Source organism: Parasteatoda tepidariorum, chromosome 3 (assembly GCF_982258835.1).
Source record: "Parasteatoda tepidariorum strain Cologne lab strain chromosome 3, Ptep-v5.0, whole genome shotgun sequence".
Lineage (NCBI taxonomy): Eukaryota > Metazoa > Arthropoda > Arachnida > Araneae > Theridiidae > Parasteatoda > Parasteatoda tepidariorum.
In genome coordinates, this window is record NC_141757.1 from 5962426 (window position 1) to 5974390 (window position 11965).

An 11965-nucleotide genomic window follows, 5' to 3' on the forward strand; every position below is an offset into this window, starting at 1 on the left:
TTTGCGGAAAATGTACAATGAAAACACCCTGCATAAGTAAAAATTGCTTTGAGCAATGAATTAAAAATTCTTATTCTTTGTTTGTAATACATAAAATTGAACACTATACAATTTTGTTTTATAATAGATTTTTTAGTTTATTTTCTTCCTAACATTCATATTTCATACATTCAATGAAGAAACATAAAGTTTGGTCATATTTCCGGCAATGGTAGAAATAGGTATACAAAGTGTAAGTATGTTTAGTGTTAAAAAATGATTGCTTTCTAAATTTGTTTTTTTCTAGAAATGCATCATGGTGCAGAAATTGGAGACATAAGCATAAATACAATACTTTGACGTATTCGTACATCAAATGCATAATTTTACATATTATCTGTATATTTCTTTCGTGTACATAAAATATTTACATCAGCACAATACAATCAAAATTTTTAATGGTCAAAAAAATAGAACTGGTCATTTTGACATAACGAGCATATTAAATATCAATACATAACATATATATTTCTCACTTTTATAAATTTTTGGTTAAACATTCTAACTAACACACTTTCTGTTTCTGCATTTCGTTTCGCATACATTATCCTTACTTGTAGCAATCTGACATACATTTCGTTGCAAGACTAGTAGGCCTATTCTCGTATTAAGCGATGACGTCAGACACTGACGTCAAAGTGGCAATGACACGTCATGTTTTTGTCTGTATCCAAGCCGAAATTTTTAATTTTTTTCTAATGATGGACCAACATGATCTTGATGGTAATCATCAATAATTCTATCACGAACCATTATGTTTTTGATGGTAACCAACATTAGTAACTATCACCCCAATGTAATGTTGGATGATGGCGACCATCAAATGTTGAACCATCATGAATCGCACTGAAACCAACATAAACCATCAAAATGTTTTGATGGGACCATCAAGAATTTTGATTTGGGTAATTTCCACGAGGAAATTCAAAAGGGCGAGAGAAATGTTGCACTGTAATTTGCGTCGAAGTTATGACAGAATATCTGTTCCCTACAGATCTTGCGAAAAATCTACGTATGTGACAATGCTGGAAGCTACGAGAAATGCGAAATGTCACTAGTTCGCACTTTCAAGTAGCTTCTCGAATGCTCACATACGTTATTCCTGGGAAGCACAAATATCTCAGAACCTTTCGGTTTTATACTGGACTAGTGTGTACGACATGTACACGTAAACATGCGTGATACTATGCAAAAGCTCTAAATCTCTCTAATAAGGAAAAGCTGAAATTCCTTTGAAACTGATAATGGGATCTTCGACAAAGACGTAAACGAAGCTGAGATCAGTCGTGTCATTGCCACATAAGCACATGTATCTGATGCCATCATTGCGTATTTTTTCACGTCACAAGCAACCGTCTGAACACGAGAATTGGATTTTAAGAGATTCAAACATCTACTAAGACACGTGTTACACTTTTTTTCTTTCATCGGTTTCACCAAAACCATTTTATTCGCCTAATCTATTGATTCTCACTATGAAGTCCTAAATGCGTGGTAATGTAAGAGTACGACGCAGCAGTTGGCCACGTAGAAGTAAGAGTAATACCATGTGACCGCCGACAAGCAGGCCATGTTGAGCATTACAGAGAAAGTGTTTCCTACAGCGCCGTTTTCACTCCCTTGCTTGCATCCCAAGTCCTGGGGATCTAGATCTACTAGAGGTATAGTTTCTTGAGTCCCTGGTAGGGTGCACACAGTACGACGGGCTAAGTTCTGAGCGTAGAGGAAACCGTCGAAGTGTAACATTTGCACGCGCAGCGTCTCGCGCATCCAGCGTCTGATCCATCCACCGAGCCACACTAAGCCACAGCCACAAACCCATGGATTATCATCCAGTAACACTCCGCCTGAAAAAGAGAAAAATCAACTCAGATTGAGAAGAACATCATCTAACTACAATTAAGTACTTGAACTTCAAGAAAAAGATCATAATACCCAACACATGTGACCTATGACGTCACTGCCAACTGATCGTTTATAAGCGTGTTAAAGTCTAGTTAAGTTTCTCCACATAAGTTAGAATGTTAATTTACGTGAAGGTAATTAACACTAGATTTCCCAAGGAAATCATTTTGACTGCGTTTTAATTTCAATTCGAAAAAACGATGTATATAATGACGCAATTTCTTAGAATTTTGACTTTTTGTACATCATATAATTTTTGTTGTTGTTAATATTTTACTAATAACTTGTTATATGATTGCAAACAATATAAAAAATATTAAAATTAATTTAAAATAAATTTCTTTACACGTTAGTTATTCTTTCGCAATTGGGTATAATATGAAAAAAACACAACTACTTCGATTTAGTAGGAACAACATATGACGCAATGCTAAACGAATGGAATTTAGTTGTTGTTTATTTAGTTATTGTTATTAGTAGTTGTTGTAACTTGTTTTAGTTGTTGTTGTTTATTTAGTTGTATTTAGTTTCAATAACTTTTCTTTATAATGTAATAAAATCTGGCAAGCAGCTATTTAAACGATCGAACACTTCGTTTGTTTATTTGTGGCTTGAAGTTAGGCTCGCAGAAAATGCCGTTCATGGGTTAAATTTAGTAGGAACAACACAACCTGTGACGTAGGCTATATTATACCCAATTCAGTCATTTTGACTGCTTTTGGGCAATACCGAGAAATAGTAATAGTAAATTTCAAGTATATAGTAAATTTCAGTTTTTATAGTGTTAAATACAGCTCCGTATCACACATGAAATTTGTTGAAATATAATTCTTTCTCGTCTTTTATTTAACTTAGATTTATTATTTGATAATGTATTACATTTTAAGTGACATATTTTTGTATGTACATTTGGCAACTTCGATGCAGGATTAGTTCATGTTCTATATCAGCGTTTACCAACTGGTGGCCCGCGAAGCCTTTTTTTGTGGCCCGCAAACTAAAATATGTCATTTTTCTGCGGACAATTATCGTAAAAAATCCCATATGGGTTTAAAATATTTTTCTTTCGTTAAAAAAAGATAATTTCTTCGTTTCTGTGAAATTTAATATACCAACGGTGTAAAAAAATTTATTTCTCAGATGTTGCATCCCAAAAAATATTTATTCAAATACAAAAATAATCGTACATGTCGCACCTTTTTTTATTCTTTTTTTTTTGTATTTTGTGAATATAATTTAGCACGTGTGCACCAGAAATTTTCTCGAAGTAATTTTACCTTTTTGAAACCATTAATTTTGAACGAAATTTTAAAATTCATAAAGGAGGTAATGAATATCATGTTTTATTTAAATCCTTCAGACCTTAACCTTGAATTGAATATGTCCTGAGCGGAAAAGAAATTTCAGATGCTTGAGATTTTTTTTTATTGTTTTGTCACAAAGTTTCTGATTAAGAGAAGATTCAAAATGATACGTAATTACATTATTTGTAGTGGTTGTGATTTTGTTTGTTTTTTTAATATTAAAAAAACTTAATAAAATAAGAATTATATTTTACTTTTAAATATTAAGTTTAAATGTTAAGCTTTTCAGTGCAAGTACACTTTCTCGGTCTCTGTAGCATGCACCAATGAGTGTCAGTTGTGTTATCTATCTGTAGCACATTAATTGTGTGCACTTTAAGTTATAGCAGCTTGAATTTTTTAATATGCAATTAAATATTTTTAAAAATCTAGTTCTTATTTTGATTTCTAACTCAATACTTTTGTTTTGTACAACTTGATAAAAATCTGGCAGTAATATTTAATGTTCCTTCAAACATAAAAGGATCCTATGTAAAATTTTGATGAAGTTGCGACCCACCACTTGACAGGTGTTTTTAATTTCGGCCCCCGGCCTCATGTAAATTGGAAACCCCTGTTCTACATGGCCTCAAGCCTGTCTTTGTGTTAAGTAAGAAATATATAGAGAAAGAATCATCGTGAAAGAATATAAAAAGCGTCCCCTAAGAGGATTGATATTTGAAGGGCTGGGCATACTCTAAACAGAATGAGAAGAACAGTTGCTAACTTAAACAAAAGCAATGTTCAACAACCAATAGGAGCGAAATGCCCACATTAGGTCACTTGAGGTTATTCCATTGTAAATGCACTTAGTATATACAGCAACAGTTCGTTACGTGAGTGAAGTAATGCTGTTTTTATTCGGAATATGTGGTTAGGACTCGTTAAGTATATTGCCCGACATGCAAAATCCGTAATTGGGCATTTACTTTTTTTAAATTTTAAATGGTGAATAAACATCACCAAAGAAAAAGAGAGAAAAAAAACTTATTGTTTTCCCTTTCCCTAGTCTACATTTAAAAAAAAGTTTACCTCAATCGCTACGTATGTTAAGACTCCACCAGAAAGTGCAATATTTTGTCGTTCTCTACTAAAATAAAATTATTCTGACTCCATTTTTACAACAAAAAAAAATAGCACTTTATTTTAACACAAAAATTTGTTCTGTAATATCACCATAGCAACCTATGATACAAACTTTAACTTGCAGCTTACATATACGAAAATAAAAAATAAATTAAATTATAACTTACATATACTCGAATAGCAAATAAAATCTAGCACTTCTAACAATTTATAAAAAAATAATTAATTTAAGTTTATAATATCATTTTAAAGAAACATATGTTGAAAGTAATAAAATGTGACTAAAAATTAAGTCATGGTCTGGATTAACTTCATCAATGCTTATTTGCGCTTAACGCTTTTTCTTCATATATTTTTCTCTTGCATATTAATGAACAACATAAGTTTTATTCGGCCATGTACCTTGTAGACCAACAGGAAAGGAAGAATGTTTTATTTCATAAAATGTCTGTTCCAGAGGCTACAACAGGTAATGGGCGATGCATCTTCTCGGTTTTTAATGTCCTTGTCACTATCAGCAAGCCTGCTTGGTGAAATCAAGCAAATTTTAAGGCAGAGGGTGCGTTTCTCGTGTTTCAGTGGCGCCATCTATGGCCAAGAATAAGACTTCAGTCTCACACAAACCTCACAAAACGTTTTATAGTGCGGACCCATTCATACATCCACAACTCATAATTTTGACCTGAACCAGAGAACGATCAATCTAAAATTCAGTTCCCCTAGAGGTATAATTTTCTATGGGAACATGGAGGATTTTGTGATCCCACATATTTAACGTGAGCCAGTTACCATTTACTACACGGGGACTCTTCGACCGGTGGCGATCGAACTCACGCATTTTTCTCTAATCTATTTGTAATTATTTTTCATGATTTTTCTCAAAGAGTTGCTTCTGGAGACATGCCCCCCCCTCACCAGCTATATATGAAACTAAAAATGGATAATGAATTTTATTGAATTTAAGAAGGATATTCAAGTTAAATATCAAAGATCAAAATTTACAGTTAAATTTAGATCGATGCGTTTGAAAAGTTAAATTTTTAAATACTAAATAAGTTTGATAATTGAAAATAAATTTTCTTTACCCGAAACCTTTGAAAAATGTCAAGTCTATCGTAATTCTTATCGTTTGATAGGTTTGAAAAGGAAATTCTTCGCGCTCGGTAGATTTGAACATTGAAAAGGAAGTTTCTTGCTTTCGATAGGTTTGAACATTGAAAAGGAAATTTCTTGCTTTCGATAGGTTTGAACATTGAAAAGGAAATTTCTTGCGTTCGATAGGTTTGAACATTGAAAAGGAAATTTTTTGCTTTCGATAGGTTTGAACATTGAAAAGGAAATTTCTTGCGTTCGATAGGTTTGAACATTGAAAAGGAAATTCCTTGCGTTCGATAGGTTTGAACATTGAAAAGGAAATTCCTTGCTTTCGATAGGTTTGAAAATCAAACATCAATTTCACTTACCAGAAATATGCTGTGTCGTGTATCCCTCAGACTTGACTCTGCTGGCTGGACTCAGAACCCTATCCTCCATGCTGGTCAAATAATTTCCTCTGATGTCTAATGTCAAATATCGAATGTCTGCAAGATACTTGAGCAGATTGTTGGGCAGGCGACTGATACTCGTACCTGTTATGCGCAGTATCAGTTCGTGGGTCTCCAACCCTTGGAATGCATCGGGTAACACGTACTGGAGGTTCCTACCCGTTACTGTGAGTTCCCGTAATTTCGTACCAAAAGCGAACTGCAGTTGGTGAGAGAGACTGGTCTCTTCTACGTCTATCAGAACTCGTCGGAGGCTGCAAGATTTGGAGAGGAGATTCTGGAGACGGATAGATCTTAATCCCGCGTAGGTGCTCGTCTTGAAGGAGGTCAGGAACCTGGAAGAGAGAGAAATTCAATGTCATCTCAAGTCAAAATTCTTGATGGACTCATCAAAAAATGTCGATGCTTTATGTTGGTTTCAGTCAGAGTTGGCCAAAAATGTAATCGATTACATTTTTTGATTACAGTAATCAATTACTTGTAATCATGATTAAAATTTTCAAAAATTTTGATTACAGCTGTAATCATGATTACAATATTGATTACAGTAATCAATTACTTGTAAACGTGATTACAAAGTTTGATTACAGCTGTAATCATGGTTACATAGTCGATTACAGTAATCAATTACTTGTAATCATGATTACAACTTTCAAAAAATTTTGATTACAGCTGTAATCATGATTACAATTTTGATTACAGTAATCAATTACTTGTAATCATGATTCCAAGTAATTGCGATTACAAGTAATCACAACAAAAACGATTACGAGTAATTACGATTAAAAGTAATCAAAATATATGATTACATGTAATCTAAATACACGATTACAAGACTATTGTATTCTTATAAATGATTATATTTTACAGTAGATAGTAGAATGTATTTTATAATGATACATTTTGCACGTATTAACATGTACTGCATTTTGTATGTATTTGTATACGTACAAATGAATGTAACTAAAATGTGTGTACACATGATTTTATCTAGTGCATATGTTCAGACATTTTAGTTTCACACACATGTACATGCACTTATATTGTAGGTATAAAATATATGTACAGTCCGCAAAAAAAAAAAGATATCACCCTGAATAACTTTCGTTCTAATGATCGGATTTTCTCGATTTAAGTGTCAATCTTAATGGTTCCGGGGGGTGACCTCAAATATGCTAATTAATTAGTGCTAACTATTAATTAAGTTACGAATTCAGACACAAAAACGTACTTTCTCTGAATAAACATATAATTTTTTTTGCATATTTGGATTCCTTATCTTCAAAATATACGGGGTAGCCGCAATCTGGGAAATGTGGTCCCCATAGTTTAGTCAGGAGAGCGATTCAAAGTTTGGTCCCCTTAATGTTAATTTCGTTTTTTACGTTTTTAGTCATATTTTAAAAACTAATGAAGCAATTGAAAAAAAATTGCACCCACTCATAAAACTCATTTACCCAAAGATAATTTCATGAAAAAAATAATTTTTAATAATTATTTATTATTTTTTATTATTTAATTAAAGTGAGGATGAAAAAATTTTGAATTATAAGGTAGGGATTTTTTTATACCATTTTAATCTACATATTTTTCAATTGAAAAATCTAAAGTTTCTATTGTTTTTATTTATTAGAAGATGAGAAAAATTAAAATTAATTATTTTTAAAAAAATAATTTGGCGACAATGAAGAAATGATTTAATGGGGCGATTAATATTAAAATGTGATAAACTTACGAGGAACTTGACTTAGCGCGAGTGGCGTAAAATTTCATTCATATTTTTTTCGCTAATAATCGTTTGCTAATCTTTTTATTTTTATTTCTTTAAAACTATAAAATACGATATTTCTTTTTTAGTCATCTAAAATTCTATTTGAAATTTAGTAAAGAAATTTGAATAAAACATTTTAATCAACGAGTGTCGAGTGTCGAGCATGCTTGTGATTGAATATGATTATACACCAGATTTTGCTTATTTAATGTGATTATTTTTTATTTTTTAGTTTTTTTCTCAATAACTGATACAATTTCTATAATATACATACGTATGAATAGATTTGGAATAAAATATTTATCAATTTCTTGAATATATTTTTCATAAATATTAATAAAAATACGTAGTCAACATTTTTAAGCATCTCTCACATCATTGCAAATTTCTCAACATCTTATATATCGTCTAAATCTTAAAAGTAATTTTTTAATCACCTGTCTGTGAATTACCGAATGTTACCTGTCTGTGAATGACCGAAATCTGGAGAATGTTGACTTTCACCGGTGAATGTCAACAATCACATAGTCGCTTTGGTAATTGTCTGAAATATTTTTTACAACCGATTTGATATTAATTTATTCGCTGATATAATTATATTTATTCAATATTTTAATACTTGCTGACGATAGATTAGAAGAAACATCATTGCATTGTAGGGTATACCGGGCAAATGCATACCAGGGAGTGGCACTTGACCTTAAAAAAACATCAGTGTAGGATATACCGGGCAAATGTATACCGGGCTGTGACACTTAACTAGACCTAGTATATATTTCAGACAATTACCAAAGGTCTAGTCATACTAGTTCTAGTTAATTGCCACTGCCCGGTATACATTTGCCTGGTATACCAGACACTGATGTTTTTTTAAGGTCAAGTGTTACTGCCTGGTATACCAGACACTGATGCTTTTTTAAGGTCAAGTGCCACTGCCCGGTATACATTTGCCCGGTATATCCTACACCGATAATTTTTTAAGGTTCAGTGCCATTGCCCGATATATATTAGCCTGATACTCATCAGGCTAATATCAGCATGTAATACATCAGCATGTTTTTTTCATATTTTGCCTAAATAACATTTGTCATTCTATAGAATGCCTAGGGAAAGTATGTAATACCTCTCCTATTTCATACTTTGCCTAAAAACATCCGGCATTGTATAGAATGCCGAGACATTCTATTCAATACCGGCGTTTCATACTTTGCCGGTAACATATATAGGAAAACAAAAATAATCATAGTAGCAGTATTTGGTGGTAAATGTAGCTGTAATCGTATTTGAAGAATATGCTGTGCGATATTTTATGGTGAATTTGCGAATGTAAGTTTCAGAATGTATCGAAAGATGAGGATGGTATTTGCTAATCATCTTTATCCAAAGAAAGCCTTGTAACCTAAATATCTAGCAAAATGAAGCGATTTTTTAAGCAATGAATCTTACAATATGCAACATATTATTTCAAAATCTTATTCTTAAACATAACATATTTCAGCGTTTTTAAAATACCACTAAACATTCAGCAATTCCTTGAGTTATAGAAAAAAGAAATATCGTAAATTATAGAAAACCTTGTGAATGCGCATTAGAATTACTATACACTATACATTTTATTTTTCAAGCTCTTTTTTTCTTCAAACTTTCTTGCCAAGAACACTCGATTAAAGCTGTAAAAGTGATTATCCCTAAAATTTTGATATAGCCATAATAAGTTACGTTAATTTGATTTTAGTATGAAATCCTCGAATTTTTATAATAAAAACAACATAATCTAAATAATATCAGATAAAAAGTTCATGTATTTGAATTCTAAAAACTTAGAAAATCATAAATAATTTATAAATCGATTCAAATTTTCTTTTCAAAGGAGATTAAAATAAAAAAAAAGATTTGCTTTTTGGACAGAAATTAGCTTAAAAATTGTCTATATCCTAGAAACTTTGAGATATTTTCTATTAACTTTGAGATATTTCTATTAAACCTCTCCGAGCAATCACAGAGCATTATTTAAATTTTTTTTTTACAGTCAGAAATTGGTTGCTTAGCAACCTAGTAAAATTAAGTATTCTTCTTTTGAATTAGTCAATGGGTTACCTTAAAATATTAATTTGCGTTGGCGACTTTTTCTGGCGGTTTTCTGAACTATCGCCAAATATATAAACCTTAATTGTGACCCAATTTAAGACCCAATTTTTTCAAAATTTTGTCTATCCCCCCTAATTCAAGTGTCTGGATTTCAAATTTGTAAAAAAAAATAGATGTTTATTCAGAGAAAGTACGTTTTTGTGTCTGATTTCGTAGCTTAATTAATAATTAGCGCTAATTAATTAGCATATTTGAGGTCACCCCCCGGAACCATTAAGATTGACACTTAGTTCGTGAAAATCCGATCATTAGAACGAAAGTTATTCAGGGTGATATCTTTTTTTTTTTGCCGACTGTACGTATGTATATAGATAATAATTACGTATGTATGTGCAAACAATGTTAAGTCTAGATAATTATTAGGTTTCTTTTCGCAGCGTTTTGTATGCTCATCTAAAATCCACCTTGTCATGAAATTTTATAGGACAATGCAATTTGATCCCATCGCTAGTGTGACGTCAGATAAAACGTCATTTGGGAGCCACGTGACCATTTTACCTAAGTGACAATACTTTTTTAAAAAAGCTTTACTAAATATTTTTAATCCTTCTGGAATGAAAGGTTTGAAACAGCAATATTTTTGCTTGAAAAAAGGTTTTCAGTGCGAATATTTTCGTGACACTGAAAGGAAAATTCTGACACAAGGTTGTCGTAAGGTTACATGCTTTCTGGGCCAACACCATTTGATGGTCACCCTCTTCCAACATTTTCCATTACGCGTTCATGGTTTTTGATATTCCAACAAACACCCATCATTCCATGATGGAAAATGATACTTTAATAAACTATGATGTTTAACCATCAAGAAAAGTTTGATTCTAATGGACCGACAATCCATGATGATCCATGAGGGTTCCAACTGGTGATTGGTGATTTCCATGATGGTTTAATGGAAATTCTTGTCGGATCAGCAGAATTAATATACCATCAAATAAATTTTTTTTACTGGACCATCAAAAATCAGACCGAATTCCTACATTGGGATCATGATTGTTCCAAAATCTGATTTCTAAGAAACTGATGGAAATTTCTGATTTTTCAAACATGAACAAACCATCAAAACAAGTTGCTACTCTTATGTTGGACCATCATAAATCAGTCCGAATTCCTTGATTTTTTATATGCCAACAAACTTCCACCATTCCATGATAGAAAATGCTGTTGTAATACTATGATGGTTAACAATAAAGAGAAGTTTGATTCTCATGGATCAATAATCCATGGTCTACGATGGTTGCATCAATACATTTCCATAATGGGTTCATGGGAATTCTCGTTGGTTCTCAGGAATATGCTATCAAAACAATTCGGATTTTTTTATTTTAGACTATCATGAATCAAGCCGAATTCCTACAGTGGGATGATGGTTGTTCATGATCGTTCAAACATTTAATTTTTAAGATACTGTCACGGAAATTCGTGATGGTCCATAATTGTACAACAATGCGTTTCCATGATGGTTTAATACTAATTCTTGTTGGTTCAGCAGGAATATATAATCAAAGCAATTTTGGTTTTCCTATGTAGCCCATCATAAATCAGTTTGAATTCCTACATTGGTTTGATGAGGGTTCATGATCATTCCAACATTTGACATCTAAAAAACTATGATGGACATTTCTGATGGTTCAAAATGAACGAACCATCAAATCAAGTAGCTTTTCTTATGTTGGACCATCATACAACAGTCCGAATTCCTACATTGGGATGATGGTTACATATGTTGGTTACTATCAATGGAAAACCATCAAATGTTTTATTTGAGTAGTTTAAAAATAATCCAGTATGTATGTGCTGTATGAAATCACATAGTTAGTTTGAATACACATATTAAATTTGTTGCATATTATTGTATACAGCTTATCAAACTTAAAAATAAATTCAATGTGAAAGCTTTACCGTAAAGTCCAAAATGTAGTGCAGATCGAAATTTAAATGATCGCTTTGATAAATGCTTGGGACATTTATTGTCTATAATTATTATACATAAATAATTTGACCAAAAATTTATTCAGGGTGTATATGTAACTTTTGTAACCGTGAAATTCAAAATCTGGTGCGTTTCGAAATCCAGGTTGTTTTGATAAATGCTTATAAACTTTATATATACCAAAAATTAACTAAATTTA

The 11965-nt window shown here is 31.9% G+C and overlaps 1 protein-coding gene across 1 annotated transcript in view; it reads right to left on the reverse strand.

Moving 5' to 3' along the window:
• Window positions 1-271: 271 nt before the first annotated feature.
• Window positions 272-11965, reverse strand: part of LOC107455053 (uncharacterized) — a 295610-nt gene continuing 283916 nt past the window's right edge. Inside the window, exons 9-10 of the mRNA XM_087158672.1 lie at window positions 5837-6252; window positions 272-1886 (exon numbers count right to left, since the gene is read on the reverse strand). Coding sequence (XP_087014798.1) covers window positions 1513-1886; window positions 5837-6252 — 790 coding nt within the window. The 3' untranslated portion in view covers window positions 272-1512. The remainder of the gene's footprint in view (window positions 1887-5836; window positions 6253-11965) is intronic.